This window comes from Dama dama, chromosome 24, assembly GCF_033118175.1.
Source record: "Dama dama isolate Ldn47 chromosome 24, ASM3311817v1, whole genome shotgun sequence".
Taxonomy (NCBI): domain Eukaryota; kingdom Metazoa; phylum Chordata; class Mammalia; order Artiodactyla; family Cervidae; genus Dama; species Dama dama.
This window is the reverse complement of record NC_083704.1, coordinates 28,389,863-28,413,110: the sequence shown is the minus strand read 5'-3', so window position 1 is coordinate 28,413,110 and position 23,248 is coordinate 28,389,863. Positions and strand designations below refer to the sequence as shown.

The 23,248-nt window shown below is 43.9% G+C and overlaps 2 protein-coding genes across 6 annotated transcripts in view; one reads left to right on the top strand and one right to left on the bottom strand.

Moving 5' to 3' along the window:
* IL5RA (interleukin 5 receptor subunit alpha) overlaps nt 1–1,829 on the bottom strand; it is a 61,579-nt gene extending 59,750 nt beyond the window's left edge. Inside the window, exons 1-3 of the mRNA XM_061127768.1 lie at nt 1,823–1,829; nt 1,077–1,313; nt 696–934 (exon numbers count right to left, since the gene is read on the bottom strand). Of these exons, the coding sequence (XP_060983751.1) occupies nt 696–934; nt 1,077–1,313; nt 1,823–1,829 (483 nt within the window). The remainder of the gene's footprint in view (nt 1–695; nt 935–1,076; nt 1,314–1,822) is intronic.
* Nucleotides 748–21,790, top strand: TRNT1 (tRNA nucleotidyl transferase 1). Of its 5 annotated transcripts, none has more exons than XM_061128054.1 (8): nt 748–798; nt 1,888–2,061; nt 7,505–7,698; nt 13,775–13,913; nt 18,649–18,775; nt 19,866–20,059; nt 20,618–20,871; nt 21,060–21,790. In XM_061128054.1, exons 2-8 carry the CDS (start codon nt 1,914–1,916, stop codon nt 21,306–21,308), a joined length of 1,305 nt encoding a protein of 434 aa, XP_060984037.1. In that variant the 5' UTR covers nt 748–798; nt 1,888–1,913; the 3' UTR covers nt 21,309–21,790. The 5 variants fall into 5 exon arrangements, with proteins under 5 accessions (XP_060984037.1, XP_060984039.1, XP_060984038.1 ...); XM_061128056.1 differs by having other exon boundaries at nt 756–798; nt 1,914–2,061; XM_061128055.1 differs by lacking the exon at nt 748–798 and adding an exon at nt 805–1,203 and having other exon boundaries at nt 1,914–2,061.
* The last annotated feature ends 1,458 nt before the right edge of the window (nt 21,791–23,248 follow it).

Here is a 23,248-nt window from a genome sequence, read left to right as displayed (position 1 = left end):
GTGTATTCTGGCCTCAAATGAAAGGAAGACTGTTCCGTCTTCTAGTTGCTGAGCAAAAACTGTGCAAATTTGGTGTCATTTCTTCCTTAAGTGGTTGATAAATTTGACCACTGAAACCATGTGTGTCTGGAATTACCTTTGTAAGAAGTTTGTTGAACTAAACTCCATTTCTTTAATAGCAAAGGGCTATTCAGATGTTTAAGTGTCATCCTAGGTCAATTTTGGTAAGTTGTATTTTTCAAAGGATTTGTCTGTTTCATCTACACTGTCAAATTGGTTGCCACACCAATTAGGGTGTAGCATAGTAACGTGAGTCAAGTGCTAACCAGGGAGCAGGCAAGAATAACAAACAGTTACTGAGCACTTTCTCTTTACTAGGGGATAACATGACATTTAAGCCTGGCAATTCCCTGAGATAGGTTCTATTGATAGTCTCATTTTACAAAGGAAGTCGGTGTCGCTTGTCCAGGGTCACACAAGGTATGCAGTACAGATGGGTGTCTAACAACCCGAGGGCCAGAGAAAGGTGCGGTGAGGTTAGTTAAAATAAATGTACAGTCTCTGGTCCCTCGGATCTCCCCAGGAGCAAAACCTGGCTGTGCAGGACTGGGAAGAACTGAGGAACCTTGCTGAAGCAAGTGGCCGCCCGCAGCAAAGTGGGAGAGACAGGGAGAGCCTGGTAAGGTACCGCCCACTCCCTTCTGCGACCTCCCATTTGCTGCCGACCGGCGCGCGTTGATGACGTCACGGCGCCTGCCGCCGGGAAGTGTACGCGACGGCGACTGAGCGGTGGAGACGGTGAGAAGGCGTGCGGGGGACGTGCGGGTGCGCGCTGCTTGCGGGCGAGCAGCAGCGATGGCCAGACCCTGGGGCTGTCCCACTTGCTTGGTCTTGGGGAAGGCGGGTGCCGGGGCGGTGAGAGGCCTCTTCCGCCCTCGGGAATAGAGCCCACTGTCGAGGTCGTGGGATCGCGTTTCTGCTACATCTCACTGACCGCGGGCTGATTCATCGGGCTTCCCCTGGGCACTTTCCCTTCCTTGCGGCCGGGCCTCTGGTCTCCCTTTTAGGTCCAGCACCTGTTGTGGGGGACAGGACACGCCGTTTCAGGTCCTGGGTTCCCACCGGGTTTTCTGTGTTGAAGCGTGGAAGGAAGTGCAGTGTTTTTCCTCCCCAGTTCTTTGGATAAGGAGAACTCGCCCCCAGGTGGGAAACGCCGCTCTTTGAAACCTGCTTTCCAAGTAAAGGAATGGTTCTTCTCTGGGGTTTCTGTCGATTTCTGTTTGCGTTCTGTTGCTGCCTCCCAGAGGTCCACCCTACATGGAAAACGGAGCGTGATGATGATGGATGACAGATGGCAGAGTGTGAATGGTGGGATTCAGGAGACTTGATGGGATAGGCGGATGGTGAATGAGGAAGAAGCGGGCAGCAAGGACAGATGATAGAAAAATATCTTATTTTACAGTGCATAGGACATATCCTGGGGTCATGAGTCCCAGGTGTGTATGAGCAAGTATGCTGATGTACACACGACTGTGACATGTTCTGGAGGAGAGCAAGTGTCCCTGCAAGTGTTTGAGTTACGTTTTGTGAAACCACTGTTCATGGCAGCCTTGTACCCCTCAGGCTTTAACTGAGACTGGTCTCCCAGGAGAGCATCCCAACAGTAGAAAGCGGTATTGACATAGTAGCAAGTGCTTCAGGAGGACAAAACCGGGTAACTGCAGGGGTGGGATCCGGCTGTAATTCTCCCTCAGGTTGTCAGTTTTTTCCATTTTTCACGTGATCAGGAGACGACTCTGTCTCTGTGGATAGATGAAATTACTGCGCATCCCCTCATTGTCCTGCGCTTGTAAGTTTCATCGTGGTGTGTGCATGCTTATCTTGTAGATGCGAGGTGGTGACTTTCTCCCCAGATGCTGAGGTGCCTGGATCCCTGGCGCAGGCACTTACTGAGCGGCAGCTGGAGTAGACTGTGCCTTCTGAAGCACTCTCTGTTTACAATGAAGTTGCAGTCTCCAGAATTCCAGTCACTTTTCACAGAAGGATTGAAGAGTCTGACAGGTGAGAAGTCGGATGCCTCTTCTTGCTTTGGAAGCTTGTATAAATGGAGAGGCAGAGAGGTAACGGTTTTAAGCCAACATTCATAGTTTTTGTGTGATTGTTGAGCTAATGAAAGCAGGGTTTACTATGAATAATTCAAAACTATAGCCAAGTCATGAGAAGAGGCAAATAATGATTGCAGTAAAAAGCATGGCTTTTTTGTGTTACCCCCACGTACTTTATTAGATGCATCACAGAATTGGGCCTACCGACTTAAGGATTGGATACTTTGTCTCTTGTTGTATTGTTGAGGAAGCAGAGGCTTAGGAATGTGAAATTCCTTGGCGCCATTTTTATAACTAATAACTGGAGAGCTTGGATTTGAACTTTTGCAGTCTGATTTGAGAACCCAGCTTGTCACCACTAAGCTATATTTCTGGCTTATATCAGTGCTTTCTGAGAGAACCAGAGGCAGGAGTAAGTGGGCGTCATCTCCATTTGTCCAGATAAGACAAACCTTATCTGGAAGGGACACAGGAAGTGGCTTTCGCTCAGTGCCTGGTCACAGGAGCTTCATGTTGCTTGTCGCTGTTCTCAACTTGGTATCAGCTATTGCTATTGCAGTGCACACAGTTGCATTGCAGAGTTTATGGTCACGTCCGTTAGTCGTGTCTTTAGGAATACAATGTTATTGTTCAGTGGCTCAGTTGTGTCCAACTCTGGGACCCTATGAACTGCAGTACGCCAGACTTCCCTGTCCTTCACTATCTCCTGGAGTCTGCCCAAACTCATGTCCTTAGTTGATGATGCCGTCCAACCATCTCATCCTCTGTCGTCCCCTTCTCCTGCCCACAATCTTTCCCAGCATCAGGGTCTTTTCCAGTGAGTCGATTCTTCACATCAGGTGGCCAAACTATTGGAGCTTCAGTTTCAGCATCAGTCCTTCCAGTGAATATTCAGGGCTGATTTCCTTTAGCGTTGACTGAGTCCAAGGGACTCGCAAGAGCCTTCTCCAGCACCACAGTTCAAAAGCGTCAGTGCTTAGGCGCTCTGCCTTCTTTATGGTCCAACTCTCACATCCGTACATGACTACTGGAAAAGCTGTAGCTTTGACTAGATGGACCTTTGTCATCAAAGTGATGTCTCTGCTTTTTAATACACTGTTTAGATTTGTCATAGCTTTTCTTCCAGGGAGCAGGGGTCTTAATTTCATGGCTAGAGTCACCGTCCACAGTGATTTTGGAAGTATATTAAGGTGTATATATGTAGAAACGTGACCTTACATGTTGGTTTGTCCTTTAGATTCACCTGGGGAGCTTTTATAGCTTACAAATGCTAGGGTCCCACTCCTGCCCTACTGACTGGAATCTCTGAGGAGTATGGGCATTTATAAATTTTTATAAAAACTACTGCCTTAATTCTGATGCCCAGAAGGTGAAGGGGCCGTTGCTTTAAAATGACTGACCTTTTAGTAGCTAATTTTTTGTTTTAGTATGTATCTGGCTGCCTCAGTGTCTGTGGCATGCGGGATCTTCCCTGCAGCACACAGATGGCCTAGTTTTGGCGCATGGGCTCAGTAGGTACGGAGCACGGGCTTGGCTGCTCTGTGACGTGTGGGATCTTAGTTTTTCAACCAGGGTTTGTACCCATGTCTGCTGCATTGCAAGGTGGATTCTTGACCACTTGCCCACCGGGGATGTCCCTGTATTAGCTTATTGGCAAAGGTACTTTCCTGTTCTTGAAATAAGGTGATTTTTAGGTATATGTTAGAAATAAGTGGTCCAGAACTACTTGAGTTTTATAGTTTCATAGACCATAGTTTCATTTGGTCTTGAAGTGGGGGGCCTAAAGTAGGTACTTCACTTTGATTTCTAATTAGAGTTAAAAAGATAAATGGGTGAAATTAATAACTCTTTAGTACATCTCATTTAATTCAGTACATCTAAGATATGTCATTTTAAAGTCATATTTGTGTACAAATTACGAGTGACATATTTCCCACTCTTGCTTATCAATCTTTGAAATCTGGTGTTTAGTACAGACCAGCGTAATTCAGACTCGCCGCATTTCACGTGCTCAGGAGCCACATGTGGCTACTGTGTGTGCAGCTCAAACCTGTAGGTTCCGGCTTGCAGTTGAATTTGAGCTTCTCTCTTTATATGTCTCTCCCAGCTCCCACTGTTCCCATCTTCGCTGTAAGAGGTTTCTTGGAAGATAGGTGCCGAATGACTGGATGCAGAAAATCTGTTTATTTTGGCTGTGCTGGGTCTTCATTGCTGTGCCGTTTACCCCCCGCCCCCCAGTTGCGGCGAGTGGGGGCTTCTCGTTGCAGGTGCTTCTCTTGTGGCAGGGCATGGGCTATGTGGCACGAAGCCTTCAGCACTTGTGGTGTGTGAGCTCACTAATTAATGGTTCCCGGGCTCCAGAGCACAGGCTCCGTAGTTGAGGCACACGGGCTTAGTTGCTCCATAGCATGTGGGGTCTTCCCGGACCAGGGATTGCACCCACGTCTCCTGCATTGGCAGGTGGAATCTTTACTACTGAGCTCTCAAGGAAGCCGCTTCTGTGTTTTTCTTTTGGAATGAAGACCGTAGATACTGATTACTGTAGGTCCTTCAACAGTTTTTAACAGTTGCATTTGGCTTACTAAGCCTGACTTGAAGAGCTGAATGTTCTTCACCTCGAGAGGTGAAGTCCTAAGGAAGTGAGAACTGAACAGTAGGGTACAGAGAGGTAGTGCTGGGCCCACGGCCTTGTCCTTGAAAGAACCAACCCAGGCTTTCTAGGTTACAGTGGAAGTGGCAAGGATGTAATCTTTTAGTGCAGTGCCCAACAGTTAGAAAATCAAATAATTACTTCTATATGATCTGTTAGTTTCTAAAGACTTGAATTTCTTGCTGAAATACAGTGTTCTGTGTGAAAACAATGCACAAAAGCAACAAAGAGAAAAAAAGGTGGCTGTTGTCTGGTGCTGCTGTGCAGTTTAATACCATACCAGTTGTTACGTCATGATCGCTGTTTTGCCAGATGTAAAACTAGTTTCCAGTGTGCACGAATTTGGGAGGTTTAGGATAGTGCATGATGCGCGTATGGAATTTTATGTCCGTCTGTCTCATGTAATTTGTCTTGCTTTTGCTGAAGGACAGACAGCCCTATAATGCTGCTGCTGTTTAGTTGCTAGGCCATGGCTGACTCCTCGTGCCCCCATGGACTGTGTAGCCCATCAGGCTTCTCTGTCGATTTCCAGCCAAAAATGCTAAAGTGGGTTGCTATTTCCTCCTCCGAGGGATCTTCCTGACCCAGGGATCAAACCCACGTCTCCTGCTTTGGCAGGCCAATTCTTTACCACTGAGCCCCCTGGGAATCCCCTCCTTCATTCTATACATGAGGCTAAAGTTGCAAATGTAATAATTTTTGTGTAAGTTAAATGGTTATTGTTGTTGTACAGTCGCTCAGTCCTGTCTGACTCTTTGCGACCCCATGGGCTGCAGCACGCCAGGCCTCCCTGTCCTTCACCATCTCCCACACTTTGCTCTAGTTAATGTTCATCAGTCGGTGATGCCATCCAACCATCTCATCCTCTGTCGCCCCCTTCTCCTCCTGCCCTCAGTCTTTCCCAGGTTCAGGGTCTTCAGTGAGTTGGATCTTTGCATCACGTGGCCAAAGTATTGGAGCTTCAGCTTCAGCATCGGTCCTTCCAATGAATGTCTCCTTGCTGTCCAAGAGGCTCTCTGGAGTTTTCTCCATCACCATAGTTTGTGTGACCTGTTCGTGGGTCATAAAATCAACTTAGTGGTCATGACCAGTGTTAAAAAAAATAGAGGAAACGAGATAAAGAATAGAACAGGTTAGATTGCATGATATATATAGTAAGGGTGAGTACTATTTCATGAAACTCTTGTTTACCCTCCCTGTCTGAGTCTCATGAAAACTGCACTAACAGATAATTTTAATGTTTTATTTTAAGGAACCGTGGACCCTATATTAAGGAGTCACCGGGACTTGACTGGAAATGTGGGATTAGGGGAGTATGAGCACTCCCTCTGGGAGGGGCTCCCGAAAGTGGTTTCCGTGTGCAGGCGATTTTAGTCAAGCAGAGAGGCAGAGGGAGCAACTGTGGTTGTTTTTCAGCAGATGGTTCTAGGGCGTCTGCAGAGGTGTGGAGCTGGAGGTTTCAGAAGAACGGGTGGAGGACGAGGATGGCGGAGCTCAGAGGTTGGCATGGGGCTGCAGGGTGGCGTCTTGAGTTGTGATTGGGGTGAGCTCTGAGGCACCCTCCTGCCAAGGGACACCCCTCAGCGAGTCCAGGCAGAGTGCGGGTTGCTGACTGAGGAGAACCTTGAGGCCTCTGAGAAAAACCATTGTAGAAACGACTTTTTGTAGCATTTGGGCTTGTATCACATGATTTGGGGGCTTTGCTGTATGGATTAGGGTGTCAGGAAGCAGGGGTTAGTCTGATGGTCTTAATAATCCTTACCTGGAAGGTAGGAACACAGCTTGAGGATAAAACTGGAACCTGAGGCACAGTCACGTGTGTTAACTGTGAGCGGGTGCTGTCGGACAGTGTGTGTGCCCCGTCTTTATTCACACATGCACGCTGCTCACAGAGAGGCATGTCTAGTCTGGATGTTCTCTGACGTAATGCTGACAGGAGGATACCCAGGCCTCACGGGTGAGTCCAGCACGCAGCAGCAGCTCGGCTTGGGTGGGGAGTCGGGCCGGGCCCTGGTTCATCCTCGCTGGATTCCATGTGGGCCCCTCAGTCACGTGGGTGGTTATGGCGGGCTCAGCCGTGGCCTCCGCCTGCAGAGGAGTCAGCTCTGGGTCTCCTGGACTCAGTCCTCATGGTAGTTGGCGTGTGTGGCTTCTCTGGAGCAGAGCTGTGAGCTGGTTTTCTATGTGGGTTATTTCTGCAAGGATTCTTAGCTGCAGTGGTCACCGTACGTGGTGTGATAACATTTGATGGCTTCCTGCATCAACATGCTGTTGCTTCAACAGAGAACAGATGTACAGGAACACTTCACCTTTCTAGAGTATTCACTGTCCTTTTTGGTGGTGATTCAGATTTACATTGATGACCTTGAGGCATTTAGATATTCTGAATTAACCTAAGGAAAATTCTGCCAGTTCCCTGCTTCTCATGATGTTGAAGGAGTTCCGCTGTAGGCAGGCCCCTTCACTGCTGTGGGCTTTGTTCTCCCAATTTTCTTAAAACTTTACTTATTTTTAATTGGAGGATAATCAGTTTACAATGTTGTATTGGTTTCTGCCATACCACAATGTGAATCAGCCAAGAGTAGACCATGGCTCCCACCTCCCCCACAACCCACCCCGGTTCTCCCAGTTTTATGTAAAAAGGCTTGAGTTCAGTTATCTCTGCTGCGCCAAGTAGATGGGAGAACTTGTGCTTCTGTGATTCTTGAAAGAAACCCACTGAAATAAAAAGCATTCCTTTTTGTCTCAGAATTATTTGTCAAGGAAAACCATGAGTTGCGAATCGCAGGAGGAGCCGTGAGGGATCTGCTGAGTGGGGTGAAGCCGCAGGATGTGGACTTTGCCACCACGGCCACCCCAGCTCAGATGAAGGAGCTGTTCCAGTCGGTCGGCATCCGCATGATCAACAACAAAGGAGAAAAGCATGGGACCATCACTGCCAGGGTGAGTGAAGAGTGACAGGAGCGGTGTTGCCTTTTCTGAAAACTTAAACAATTTTATAGATGATTTCTAGTGTTTAAAAACCCAGTAGCAAAGAAGCCTCATTTAAAAAAAAGTCTCCTCTGCTCCTGGGAAATCCTGCGCCCTCCTTTGTTGCAGCCCCTTTCAGTTAATATTTATAGTCAGTGCCTTTTCCCTCCATGTTTCTAAAACAGACCTCTCTAATGCTTCAGTGTTTCATTTTCGTTTTACATTTCTAGTCTTAAGATATTGTTTATTGACTTCCTACAAGGAAGATGACTTAGCCTTCTCAGTACATCTATGCCATAATTGTGGGCTGAATGCATCCCTCCCTGCTGTTTACAGCTAGATGGTGTAATGTGCTTTGACTCCATTCCCTGCGTTTCATGCTTGGGGTTTTCCCTGCAGTTAGAAGTGTGTCTCTCTGACACGGCTCTTGCGCGCCGCTCATTCACTCCGTGCCCCGCCTGTGCGCTTCCTCTGGGGGCATCACCACAGCGGGTTTCAGTTCTTCTTCTGGAGCCAGCTCACCCGCTGCTGTCTGCCCCGTCCCACCCGTGCTCACCCTGGGATGTCCGTGCCTTAGATCCCAGGAGTGTCCGCGCCACTTCCCTTACAGACCTCCTGGCTCCTGATCCCATGTGCTGTTCTCTCTTGGTTTATGCCTTCATGTTAGTAGCCTGAGAGAGCTTGGTATGAGTGAAAACGCTGTTACTTTGCCTCCATTCACGCTGATCAGATAGCTTGGTTGGCCGTGGAATTCAAGGCTGGGAATCACTCTCAGGCAGAATTGTGTAAAGGCTTTGTTCTCTACCTCCCAGAGTTGCCACTGAGAATCCTGAACCTGTTCAGATTTCTCCCTTGTTTGAGAACGGGTTCCCCCGTCCCCGTTTTGAAAGCCTTTCTGATCACTCTATCTCTGGTGTTTTTAATTTGAAGAGGACGTACCTTGGCTTGGATTGGGCACTGCCTTGACGTAGGGCGCTGAGCAGGCCTTCTTGTGTTCATTCCTCTCCTGACTCCATCCCCTTTGGCAGAGGTCTTCTCTTGTGGAAACCTCTGCGAATGCTGGATGTTGGGCCACTAGGACTGATCCCCTAGTTTTATCTTTTGTCTCTTATATTTTCATTTAATTTCTGTAAGATTGCTTTAACTTGATCATCCAGTTTTTCTATTGGCAACTTTGCTGTCTTTTTTACATTTTCAAGAGGTCTTTTTTAGAATATGTTTGAAAGCTTCCTGTTCTTGTTTCAGATGTGGGATCATCTGATATTTCCCTGAGAGTATCAGTTCTAGGTACTCTGTTGTTCAGTCGCTATGTTGTGTCTGACTCTTTGCGACTCCGTGAACTGCAGCACGCCAGACTTCCCTGTCCTTCACCATCTCCTGGAGTTTGCCCAGGTCCAGATCCATTGCATCAGTGATGCCATCCAAGCATCTCATCTTCTCTTGCCCTCTTTTCCTTCTGCCTTCTATCTTTCCCAGCATCAGAGTCTTCTCCCGTGAGTCAGCTGTTTGCATCAGGTGGCCAAAGTATCAGAGCTTCAACATCAGTCCTTCAATGAGTATTCAGGGTTGATTTCCTTTAGGGTTGACTGGTTTGATCTCCTTGCAGTCCAAGGAACTCTCAACAGTCTTCTCCAGCACCACACTTCAAAAGCATCAATTCCTCAGGACTCTCCCTTCTTTATTGTCTAGCTTTCACAGCTGTACATGACTACTAGAAAGACCACAGCCTTGACTGTATGGACCTTTGTCACCAAAGTAATGTCTTTGCTTTTTAACACACTGTCTAGGTTTGTCACAATTTTCTTGCCAAGAGGCAATCGTCTTCTAATTTCATGGCTTCAGTCACCATCTGCAGTGATTTTAGAACCCACGAATAAGAAATCTGTCACTACTTCCACCTTTTCCCTCTGTTTGCCATGAAGTAGTGGGGCCAGATGCTATGATTTCAGTTTTTTAAATATTTGGTTTTAACCGGCCTTTTCACTGTCCTTCTTCACTCTCATCAAGAGATTGTTTAGTTCATCTTTGCTTTTGTCATTAGAGTGGTATAATTTGCATATCTGAGGTTGTTGATATTTCTCCTGGCAGTCTTGATTCCAGCTTATAATTCATCCAGCTCAGCATTTCTCATGATGTGTTCAGTGTAAAAGTTAAATCAACAAGGGGACAATAAACAGCCTTGTCATATTGTTTTCTCAATCCTGAACCAGTTGGTTGTTGCATACAAGGTTCTAACTGTTACTTCTTGATCTGCATACAGATTTCTGAGGAGGCAGGTAAGGTGGTCTGGTATTCCCATCTCTTTAAGAGTTTTCCGCAGTTTGTTACAATCCACACAGTCAAAGACTTTAGCATAGTCAATGAAACAGAGATAGATGTTTTTCTGAAATTCCTTTGCTTTCTTTATGATCCAACAAATGTTGACAATTTGATCTCTGGTTCCTCTGCCTTTTCTAAACCCAGCTTGAATATCTGGAAGTTCTTGGTTCATATACTGTTGTAGCCTAACTGGGAGGATATTGAGCGTAACATTACTAGCAGGGGAGATGAGTGCAATTGTCCAGTAGTTTGGACGTTCTTTAGTGCTGTCTAAAGTACTTGACCTTTTCCAGTTCTGTGACCACTGCTGGGTTTTCCAAATCTGCTGACATATAGAGTGAAGCCCTTTGATAACATCGTCTTTTAGGATTTTAAACAGCTCTGCTGGAATTCCGTCACCTCCACTAGCTTATCGACAGCAGTGCTTCCTAAGGCCCGCCTGACTTCACACCCCAGGGTGTCTGGCTCTGAGGGACTGACCACACCATCTTAGTAACCCGGTTCATTGAGATCTGTTTTGTACACTTCCCATCTCTTCTTGATCTCTTCTTCTGTTAGCTTCTGTCCTTTTTAACAGCCATCTTTGGATGAAATGTTCTTTGACATTTCCAGTTTTCTTGAAGAGGTCTCTAGTCTTAAACCCTTTCTGTTGTTTTCCTCTGTTTCTTTTCATTGTTCATGGAAGAAGTCCTTCTTGTCTCTGCTTGGTATTCTCTGGAACTGTACCTGTAGTTGGCTGCACCTTTCCCTTTCTCCCTTGCTCTTCTCTTCTCTCTCCAGCTGTTTGTGAAGCCTCTCAGACAACCACTTGGCCTTCTTGCTTTTCTTTCTCTTTGGGATGGTTTTGTTTGCTGCCTCCGGTAAAGTATTATGGACCTCTGTCCATAGTTCTTCAAGCATTCTGTTTACTGGATCTAATCCCTTCAAACTATTTGTCACCTCAGCTGTATATTCATAGGGATTTGATTTAAGTTGTACCTGGCTTGCCTAGTGGTTTTCCCTGCTTTAAGCCTGAATTTTTCTATGAGAAGCTGATGATCTGAGCCACAGTCAGCTCCAGGTCTTATTTTTGCTGACTGTATGTAGTGTCTCCATCTTCAGCTACAAAGAATGTAATCAATCTGATTTTGGTATTGACCATGTGGTAATGTCCATGTGTAAAGTTGTCTCTTACGTTGTTGAAAAAGGGTGTTTACTATGACCAATGCATAGTACTGGTATTCTGCATGGCAGAATTCAGTTATCTTTTGCCCTGCTTCATTTTGTACTCCAAGGCCAGACTTGCCTGTTCCTCCAGGTATCTCTTGACTTCCTACTTTTGCATTCCAGTCCCCAGTAATGAATAGGACGTCTTTTTTTGGTGTTAGTTTTAGGAAGTCTTGTAGGTCTTCACAGAATTGATCAGCTTTAGAACTTCTTCAGCATTACTGGTTGGGCATACTTGGATTACTTTGATGTTGAATGGTTTGCCTTGGAAACCAACCGAGATCATTCTTTCGTTTTTGAGGTTGCACCCAAGTACTGCATTTCAGACTCTTGCTATGAGGGCTACTCCATTTCTTCTGTTGGATTCTTGCCCGCAGTGGTAGATATAATGGTCATCTGAATTAAATTCACCCATCCCAGTCCATTTTAGTTCACTGATTTCTAAAATGTCGATGTTTACTCTTGCCATTCTCCTGCTTGACCACATCCAACTTACCTTGATTCATGGACCTGACATCTCAGGTTCCTATGCAGTACTCTTCTTTATAGCGTGGGATTTTACTTTCATCACCAGACACATCCACAACTGAGCGTCCTTTCCACTTAGGCCCAGCTGTTTCATTCTTTCTGGAGCTGCTCATAGTTGTCCTCTGCTCTTCCCTAGTGGCATATTGGAAACCTGACCTGGGGGTTCATCTTTCGTTGCCTTTTCATACAGTTCATGGGGTCCTCACGGCAAGTATATTGGAGTGGTTTGCCATTCCCTCCTCTAGTGGATCACGTTTTCTCAGGACTCTCCACTATGACCCGTCTGTCTTGGGTAGCTCTGCCCAGTATGGTTCATAGCTTCATTGAGTTATCCAAGCCCCTTCGCCACAACAGGACTGTGATCCATGAAGGGGCTGGGTACTTTGATGGTGTCTATTTCCTTTGAGCTTGTTCTGTCTTTGCTGTTGGCATTCCTTCAGTGTGGACACTTTTCAGTGTCTCTTTGTTGGAGCAATGCAGTGCATGCAGAATGCCTGAGGCAATTTACTGTAGTCTCGTGTGGAAAATGTCAGCCTTGTTAGTGATGGGACCCTGTCAGTATCAGGAGGGCTTTTCATCCAGGGACACCAGAGAAATCCTCTAGCATTACCCAGGTTGGAATAAGGCTGCTGATTAACATTTTGAAAACTGACTACAGAAAGGGATAGAGGTCATGTTGGGTTTTCTTCACAATCTTATTTTCATTTTCATTTCCCATGATCTTGTATATGGTGCCTCAAATTGTGATTATTTTGGAGTCATCCTTTCTAGTTAATCTCTGGTTCTCTGCTTGGGCAGGGGAGGCACTCTGGGGGGCTCATTGTTTTCTATAGATTGCAAATGTCTTAATATTTACACTGTTTTCCTTGAGTTAACTTGTGCCTCAAATTCCTACTTCTGGAATTCCTCAGTGAGAAGCAGTTTGTGGAAAACAATACATGGTTTGAGAGGAATTCCAGAACAGACTTTGTGTGTCAGTCGCTCAGTCGTGTCCGACCCTTTGCACCCCATGGACTGTACCCGCCAGCTCCTCTGTCCATGGGATCTTCCAGGCAAGATTACTGGAGTGGGTTGCCATTTCCTTCTCCAGAGGATCTTCCCAACCCAAGGATTGAACCCACGTCTCCTATGTCTCCTGCATTGCAGGCAGATTCTTTACCCACTGAGCCATCAGGGAAGCCAGAACAGACTTTACTGATCATTAATGGCTTTCAGTTCCTAATGAAAAGATCCCGAAGTCCTGCTTGGCATGTAAAACCTTTTGCTGTCTGCCTCTAAGTGTGGATGCCCTGTTCATGCTGTGAACCTGCTTTTGCACGCACCCCTCTTCCTCTGCACTGTGCCTTTGCTCATCATTTCTCTTCATTTGAGCTGTTCTTCTTCCCTCATCTGCATGTCCAGATCTCACTCACTTTTTAAGGCTAAGCTCACACATCACTGTAGTGAAGCAACTCCGCTTCTCCCAGCAGGGCGTCCTCTCTCTCCCCGGGATGCACAGGGCACTTTATTTTCCCCAACCGAGGAAAACCGCAACGGAGCTGCAGGACGTGCCGCCTGCGTTTCCTCCTCTGCTCAGTGGTTTATATTCTATGAATTGATATTCAGTTATTTGAAAATTGGAGCTATTAAAAAAATATTTCAAAGAATAGCCTGGTTTTGTATTGAAGAACCAGAATATTTTAAGGGATCTTACTTTCTACCACATAATTTGTCAGGCTTACCATTTTTTCTATGCAAACTTATCTTTTTTAATTAAGATGGGTTTATTATTTCTTATTTGATGGGTTTATTATTTCTTATTATTTCATTATTTCCTAAAAATGTTCTTTGGATGTATCTTTGAATACTGTGGGCGTCATTGTATTTCAAGGTATATGTGTACTAGTTGACTTAAAAAGGAAAGAAGATATACTTGTCAGGACTTACTTGTGTTTTTTTTTTTTTTTCAATCCAGTGATACTGAAAACTAATTTTTGAAAAACATATTTACTTCCAGCTTCATGAAGAAAATTTTGAAATTACTACACTGAGGATTGATGTAGCCACTGATGGAAGACACGCCGAGGTCGAATTCACGACTGACTGGCAAAAGGATGCCGAGCGCAGAGATCTCACCATAAATTCCATGTTTTTAGGTAATGCCTGGAGGTCAAGTTTTAATTCATTCAGTCCGAATGCTTTCTTTTCTCGTGAAACCTGTCTTCTGGCAGTGTTCTCCCACTTGAGGGCTTGTGTTAGTTTCTATGAAGAGACAGGCTGTTGGTTAAAGCTGACGGTGGAGCCAAGATCCCTGGGTTCCTCTGCCTCGGTCGCTCTCACTGTAGCGCGAGGCGGTGGATCCCAGCTTCTTTGCAGGGCTGTCGTGAGGATGAGAGGAGTCGGTCGTGGCGAGTCCCTGGTGTGTGTGCACGTTCAGTCAGTGGTTCCTTAGGAATCGCATCTAAAGATGTCAGGTTTCAGGTGAGAACCGTGTGCACACGCGCGGTGCCCCTTTTCCTGTCTTGGCGCACACCTCCCACCCCTGCTGGCGTCCGGGCGCACGTGGTCGGTGCTGCCCCTCCTCTGTTGCTCCGCGCGCCGAGCAGTGCCTCAGTCCCCGTGGCACCACGTCTTACGGACCGTCAGCTCTGCTCTGGCACGTGAGGAAACCTCTTGATCATCTCAGCGTGACGTTTTGCTCATGAAAGAAAGCAGTGAGGATCATAATGGGAGTCAGTGTGGATTAGGTTAGCGTTTTGGAGTGCAATTGAAACGTTGTTTTTTGTCCTTTACAATTTAGGCAAGTTCTTCAGGGTTAAGTCTTTGGATTAGAAAAGAGATGGGCATCCACTCTTAGTAAGCTGGTCTGTGGCACAGTAATAGTGAAGGGTGAGGCAGTGGTGCCCTCTTGGTGGGATGGAGAAGGGGCTGTAGGCGCAAGTGGGCTCACTTCGCTAATCACATTAATGCCCAGTAACACTTCTAGGGTGCCTCCCTGGCTTGAGGTGCATCAGTGCTCATTTAATGCCCCGTAAAACTCCATAAAGTAGGTGTTAAACTCATTCAACAGATGTGGAGGAGACTCAGAGATATTAACTAATTGAGCCCAAGTCTCGGAGAGCTTTGATTGGAGCCCAGGATTCCAGAGCCTGGGTGGTTTATGACCAAAGGGAGCCTAGTTGGAGGCATGCTTTCTCCCCTTTATGGGGTCGAACTCCAGGTGTTAATTTCTTCTTTTATCATTCTTACTTAGCGTTAAACTGGTCCAACTAGTGCAGTGTGTGAAAACCTTATAACTAACGTCTCATAACCAGACATAACTAAAAGAGAAACTAATATTCTTTTTCAAGATACTGTTTTATAAAAATAAGAGCTGTTCTTATCAGTGCAACTGTTTGCTGACATTTTCTGAGCCCTTATAAAATGTGCCAGTCATTGTTCCCAGCCCATCACAGAAATTGAATCTTCCCACCAACCCTATGAGGCAGACCTTGGTATGTAACTAAGGAAAATTTGCTCAAAGTCCTGCAGCCAGTAAACTGCTGAATTAGGATTCCAACTTAACAGTTTATTGACCAGAGACATATTAATACATCTTTCTTTACCTGAATGTTATTGACCAGTGTTTCAATATACATAGTTACCTTCTGCAAAAGTTTCCTGTCAGTAATGTGTTAAGCAGCCTGGTTCCAGAGCTTACGTCCTTAACCGCTGCATTGTGCTCAGCTCCTCAGCTTGATTTCTCCTTTCTACTCATCATTTTTTAACAGGATATTCAGATAAAAACAAAATGCACACAGATAATACTGAGCAATCTTTACCTTCAGTCCCTTTTCCCATCCAGATTTTCTTTAAACCTTATCAGACAAAGCATTCCTAGTTCTAGGGGTCATGGTCACTTCTTTCTCAAACTCTGACTTTCCCTTTTGTAACACTGTGTTTTTTCCCTGCAAATTTTGATCTTCCCTTTACTGAAAAAGATCTGGTTTCCACAGTCCCCAGGGAGTTGAGTCTATTCAGTAAGAGAAGTAACAGGAGATAGGTATACTGCATGTATGTTGTAATCATATATCTTTCTGAATCTGGAGCCTTATAAATTGGCTCTAAGTGTAAAAATGCCGAGAAGAGTTTGGCAGGAGTTAAGCACGAGCTTAGAGTATGGCTGCATTTGCCATAATCATGATAAGTGGTTACTTTCTTCCTTTCCTGCCTTCCTGTGAGGCCACCTGCTGAGGCTCCTGGAGCTCCCCATTTAGGTGGTTGAATGCACCTGTGTCTTTGCTCCAAGTGTTTCTGTTTTTCCATCTTAGTTCCCAGAGCAAACACTTGTCTCAGTTTGCCTGGACTGAGGTATCCCCAAGACAGGAGATTTTTAAATCAGGGAAGTCCTGGGATAGCTGGGAGAACTTGATCACTTCACACATACCTGAGGTTTTATGTGCCTTACATTAAAATTGTTTTGTTTTTTGTTTTGTTCAACAAGAGAGGATATTGTGGTAGAAATATGTTTATAACATATTGAACAGATGTTAGGTTCACATGGTTCAAAACTCACCAAGTTCAGAAGGCTGCACAGGGAGGTGTCCCGGTCAGATCTCACCGTCCCCCGGCTAACATGTAATTGGACTTAGGTCCTTGCTGAGCTGATGTAGGTCTGAAAAACGATTATCTCGTAAATGTGCACTTCTTACAACTAAAGTTGAAAATCTTCATTTTTAAAGCTTTTTATATTTCACACATGTTTTAGTTCATTTCTTTCCTCTCTTTAAAAAGTTTTTATTATAGTTGGCTTACAGTGTTGTTAGTTCCTACTGTTAGCAAAGTGAATCAGCTGTACCTTTTTTGACTTTCATTCCCATTTAGATCACACAGAGCACTGAGAACCATTCCCCAGGCTGTATACAGTCTGTTTTTACATAGTATCTGTTTTTACATAGTATCCAGTAGTGTTTATATGTGCGTCCCACCCCCTCCTCCCCCGCCTTGGTGTCCGGTGTGTTTTCTTCTCTACCTCTGGGTCTCTGCTTTGCAGGTAACATCATCTATATCATTTTTCTAGACTCCACATGTGTTAACAACAGGATGCTTTTCTTACTTCACTCTGTATGACAGTCCCTAGGTCCGTCTGCGTCTCTCTCAATGACCCAGTTTTGTTGTTACGGCCGAGTAATGTTCTGTTAGGGCTTCCCTGCTGGCTCAGACAGTAAAGCGTCTGCCTGCAGTGCAGGAGACCCAGGTTCAATCCCCAGGTCGGGAAGATCCCCTGGAGAAGGAAATGGCAACCCACTCCAGCACTCTTGCCTAGAACATTCCATGGATGGAGGAGCCTGGTGGGCTACAGCTCATGGGGTTGCAGAGTCAGACACAGCTGAGCGACTTCACTCTAATGTTCCCCTGTGTACACGTACCACATCATCTGCATCCGCTCCTCTGCTGATGGACGTTTAGGTCGCTCCCATGCCTGTTAGGAATAGGGCCAGAACACGGGTGCATGCGTCCTTTTGCGTTATGGTTTTTCCTGGGTATATGCCCAGGAGTGGGATTGCTGGGTCATGCATGGTAGTTCTGTATTTAGTTTTTAAGGAACCTCCATACTGTTCCCCACAGTGGCTGCACCAATTCAACATTTCCCCTAACTCAACTTTTCTATGTATGGTCTTTCTTATTTAGGAGGTTTTTGTAGATAGTAGAAAGCCATTTCTCTCTGTGATGCTGACTTTAAATGTTTTCCCCAGTATGTTACCTTATGCTTTGTATTGTGGCATTTACTTGCTATCCCGGAATGAATATCTGTTTCATGTAGTTGGATTTACTAATAATTTCTTTGAAGGCGCTGGTGTTGTGTTTTGGTTTCTTTTGGTAATCGTATTTTGAAAGGTCTTCCCTACGTTAGGATTATAAATTTTTTCCCTATGGTTTATTACAATTTCTACTACATTTTCCCACATAGTTTGGCTATCATTTCTTCTTTCCAGGTTATTTTGGCTGTTTTTATTTTCCATTATTAACTTGAAAATCAGCTTGTTTTATTGTTGCTACCCATTTCATACCGGCATACGTCTTATTTAGCGTGTTGTCTTTTAATTGCTGTTGTAGATGCAGCCTTTTATTCCATTATATGTCTATTTGGTACTGGATGCAGATGAATGTTACTCATATCAGTAGTTCAACTGTGTAGCTCTTTCCCTAATTTTTTTTTTTTTACTGTTTGTGATAGTTTTTAGTAGATTTTCTTAAGTTTTCCAGTTTTTTCTCTTTTTTAAATTGAGGTAATGAAATACAGCCTTACATTAGATTCAGTATACAGTATTGTTTGATATTTGTATATATCAAGAAATGATCACCACAGTAAGTCTAGTTAATATCTGACACCATAGTATCTGACAGAACTTTATTCCCCTTGTGATGAGAACGTTTAAGATCTACTATCTTATCAACTTCCGAATGTGTAATATAACATTGTTAACCATTGTGGGCTAGTCTCTGGGGTTGCAGAGTCGGACACAACTGAGTACACACACACACACAGGCTGTTAACTAGTTGCCATAGTATACACTACCCCCTCAGGACTTATTTTAGAGCTAGGAGTTTGTACCTTTTGAGCCTGTTAACTCATTGTACACACCCCACCCCTGGCCTTAGCCTCTGACAACCCCCAATCTGTTCTCTATCAGCTTGTTTTTTTTTGATTATATGTAAGAATGAGACCATATAGTATTTATCTTCCTCTGTCTGGCTTCTTAGCATCATGTCCTCAAGATCCATCATGTTGTTGCAAATGGCAAGATTTTTTTTTTTTTTTTAATGGCTGAATAATAATTATATATGCACCAATGTTTTCCAGTTCTTATTTGCTAATAGTCATTTTTCTTCCCTCTTTTAATGACTAGGTTTTGATGGTACTTTATTTGACTATTTTAATGGTTATGAAGATTTAAAAAATAAGAAAGTTAGATTTGTTGGACAAGCTAAACAGAGGATACAAGAAGATTATCTTCGGATTTTAAGGTATTTCAGGTAAGGATTTTTATGAATTGTAATAACACAGCTTTGAATATTATTACCACCAAAGTGCAGTTCTTTCTCGTCTTGTGAAATGCACAGCAGGTTCGTGTACACAATGGTGACATCTCTCATCTGTCTCCAAGAAACGGTCCTGTGACTTTGAGACACCTCATCTTTGCATCCTCCAAATCATTTATTCACTCCTTTCTATGGTGATCTTTTATATAATTCAGTTTTAAGTCTTTTCATTTCCTGCACCAATCATTAATTACACAGGTATTTGAGTGCTTATCACTGTCCTAGGTGCTTTGAACTTGGAGTAATGAGTGGCAGTATGCCTTCATGTGGCTTATAGTTCGAGGTGGTAATGGGACATGTGTTAGATGAATCTGGAAGGTATGTAATGCACCTGGATGGTTTTGTGGGTAGCAGTCTTCAACACTGAACTATGACACTTAAACTATTGGAACTGGCTACTTTGTATCTATTAATAGTTAATTTTTTCCAGCTTGGGATCATGCTCAGAATATTCTTTGACAGATTTTACATTTTGTCAATAACTGCTATTCCTTTAGACTTGTGTTTGCAAACAGTCTCTCTTTACAAATAACAGGACACAGACTAAGGTACAGTCAGTCATTTAATTAGATCACTATATAAATGCATTGTGAAGAAATGAGTGGTAAAAGCAGGTATACTTTAATGCTTCCAATAGAGTCCATGAAATACACTCCCATGTCTGCAATGAGATGTTTCATGTGAAACTCTTAATTGAAAGCATTGATGTGTACAGACGGGCAACCTTTGAGGAAGCAAGACTACTCCCCCAGACGATATCTTGGACCTGTGTTGGTGCCTGCCCAAGACTGCTCTGGTTATGCGCCCACTGTCAGTCCCAATCAGTAGGCCTTTACTGACGACGACTTTAACTTAACGCTTGTTGGAGGTCAGGTTTCCTGAGCTGAGAAAGAGAAGGTGGATGAGCAGATGATTTCTAAGGTCCCTCCCAGACTTCACTAGTAGCACCAGGAAAATGAAGAGCGCAGCTTTCTGGTGAGATCCCAGCAGGAAGGCAGTACTTTTGGACATGTTTGCTTTGTAGGTTTTACGGGAAAATTGTTGACACACCTGGTGACCACGATCCTGAGACTTTGGAAGCAATTGCAGAAAATGCAAAAGGCTTGGCAGGAATATCAGGAGAGAGGATCTGGGTGGAACTGAAAAAAATACTTACTGGTAACCACGTGAACCACCTGATTCATCTCATCTATGAGCTCGATGTGGCTCCTTACATAGGTGAGGCCAACTTGTAAAATGTTTGCACTTTCGGCAATGAAACACATCTGGTTTAAAATTTCATAAGGAAAAAAAGTTAATTTATTTAAACAATTCCAAAAGGAAAAATGGACTACTTTAAAATATGGTAGACTCTGAGCCAGGAGAAGCAGTTCTTCCCAGGCAGGGGACGCACAAGGACGCGTGTGCGGGTGGACACGTGGCCTCTGGAGCCGGCCCACTGTGGCTCTGACCACAGCGTCACCACCTTGTCAGCTTTGTGACGTGGGTTCTTTCCTGTTTGCGAATCTGTAGAAGGGGTGTGAAAATAACAGCATCTAATGGAAGAGCTGAGCGCTGCAGGGAGTTACACACGTAGAGCATGGAGAAGATGGGCCTTAGAGAGATGTGGGAGGGGAGCAACAGTGGGCAGTGGTTCACCTCTCAGACGGAGAACAGACCGGACCAGCAGTGAATCCTGGTACCAGGGCATTTCTGTATTTGAGAACAAAGCGTGCTTACGATGGGAGTTTTTAAAATGTATCTAAAAATGGGTGGAAAATGCTTTTGTCCCTACAGGCTTACCTGCTAATGCAAGTTTAGAAGAATTTAACAAAGTCAGTAAAAATGTGGAAGGTTTTTCACCAAAGCCAATGACTGTCTTGACCTCATTGTTCAAAGTACAGGATGATGTCACGAAATTGGATCTGAGGTTGAAGATTTCAAAAGAAGAGAAGAATCTTGGTTTATTTATTGTTAAAAATAGGAAGGATTTAATTAAGGCAGTAGATAGTTCAGAACCACTGAAACCCTATCAAGACTTCATTATAGACGTAAGTATATTCATGGCTCTGTCAGAGTATAGATCATCTCCACTAACTGCAACCAGTTCATTAATACTAGGACCCGCAGTGTATTATGTGAATTTCCTTTATTTTAAATGAAAATTTGCACATTGCATTTATTTAAATGTGAGCATAAGACCATCGCAAGTGTGGTGATGTTTGGTTTTGGCCCTCAGTCTAGAGAAGCTGATGCGACTGCTCGTGTGTGTGAGCTGCTCAAGTACCAAGGCGAGCACGGGCTTCTGAAGCAGATGCAGCAGTGGTCCATCCCCCCGTTTCCTGTGAGTGGCCATGACATCAGGAAAGTGGGCGTTTCCTCCGGGAAAGAAATTGGGGTGCTGTTACAGCAGTTGCGAGAACAGTGGAAGAAAAGTGGTTACCAGTTGGAAAAAGATGAACTACTGAGTTACATAAAGAAGACCTAAAGTTGATGAGAGCTGACTACTAGAAAGCAGGAAATTTTTGGTAAGGCTAGTTTTCTTCCCCCTCCCTCTTGGTGAGATTTAAAAGACTCCATCCAATATATAGCAGAATTCAAGCCAGCTTAGGGGATCTCTTCAGAAGAACAAAGGTCTTATTTTGTGAAAACTGTATTTCAGGCACTAAAGTAAAGTCTGCTTCCTCGTAATCTGATTTGTTATCACTGAAGCTTGTAATTCTTTTGGAATAGTTCTTACTGAGAAAAGGAGAGATGGCATCTCAGTCTGTCTAGGCTTTTTTTAAAGTGGATTTTTGGTTGCTTTTGTTGCGTACGACAGTGCCAGGATTGTTCCTGAGAAGTGCTAAGTGTCCTGAAAAACATGTTTCTTTGTATTTGCAATTGAAATAACTGGGTTAATTTTGTACAACGATTGTGTATGGTGTCAGTTTTTTTCTGAATTCCAGAATAAACTTGTGTTTGAATACAGCTGAAAAATTTGCATAAAATATATAAAATGTGAAGACTAGATGTGTCCCAAGTGGCTGTCGTTCAGGATATAGTTCACAGTTTTCTCTGTCAAAATGAAATTTCCCTCACTTCCTGGTAAGCTGGGAAAGCTTAGCTTAAGATTCTTGTGCCCATTCTTATTAAAACATTTCCTTCGGTATTGGAAGATAAATGTGGTATCTGACACGATGTATCAGGTGCCATATATGCTTACGGCAGTACTCCTGTCGCTTTAAGGTAAAAAAGGCTAACGGCCTACATATTTGCTCTTTATAAAGACTTGAGCCTTTGTGCTTTCATTAGGTGAAGAGGTAAACAGCACGAAGTATTCCTTATTTCAGCTGCTGTATTCTGACATTTTATAACTAACTTTTCTTTCTGTGTAGCCAGTCAGAGCATCTTTGTGCAGTATGGGCAAATAGCACTTTTGGACCTTGATAACACAAAAAAGCGTATTTCTGTTAAAACCCAGATAAGAGGAAGTGTGACAAACAGTGTAATGGGGGCTTTGCTGCAAGAAAGGGAGCCTCAGAAACATCTGCATCCAGGTCAGTAATCGAATGCTTATGAAGGAACACTCAAGATAGTTAAGTACTAGTAAGGTATGTATTGGACACAACATTTTACAATTTCTACTGTTCTATATAGGACGTGTGCAGGTTGAGCTATTAGAGGTCTGGTTTTGTTAGGTGAAAAGACCTTAGGTTTGTATTATATGCGTATTTTATATGCCAGAATATTTTATTTGCAAGTCAGTAAACAGTACAGAACATTCTGAGCTTACACTCTTCCAGGGGTAAAGTAAAAGCAGTGTTTCCTTACTACAGCTGGGTTGGATGTAGAGATGTGCCGTGCTACCGAAAAAAACACTCGGTGGAATCCCTTCAGAGGAAGTTTTGGTTCCGTGTAAGACTATATGAACGAACAGTAAAGTAGTAATAGTAAAGCCAGAAAAACCCAAGGTGGCTGTTAGTGGTAAAAAGGTAAAGAAAGGTTAGGCATATTTTAAAGAATCAACAGCGTTCTTCAGTTGCTTTTCGTTTACTCTCTTTACATAAATATGCAACATCATACTCAATTTAGGTTTCTAGTCTAGGCAATCAAAACCATTGCATTTTTGGCCACATACATTGTACCTAATTAGCTGAACTTTTCTCAGTGAATTAGGTAAAGCGGTGGAGGGGTATCAAAATTACACCGAAATGTGAAAGGCTCCAATAAACCCCTTGAATGTGTAAGCAAAGAGGTAGGTGGCAAATCTGTCTGTCTAGAACTTTATCTTAAAAATTATTTCTTACACCTAAAGTATCCGCATCTGAGTAGATATTTTACATTATTTAAACAAACATGTTTAGCTTTGCTTTTATACTTTACTTACAGAGTTTCTTCACTTTACATTGAACAAAATAGCCTATGAAATACATCATCACCTCTAGC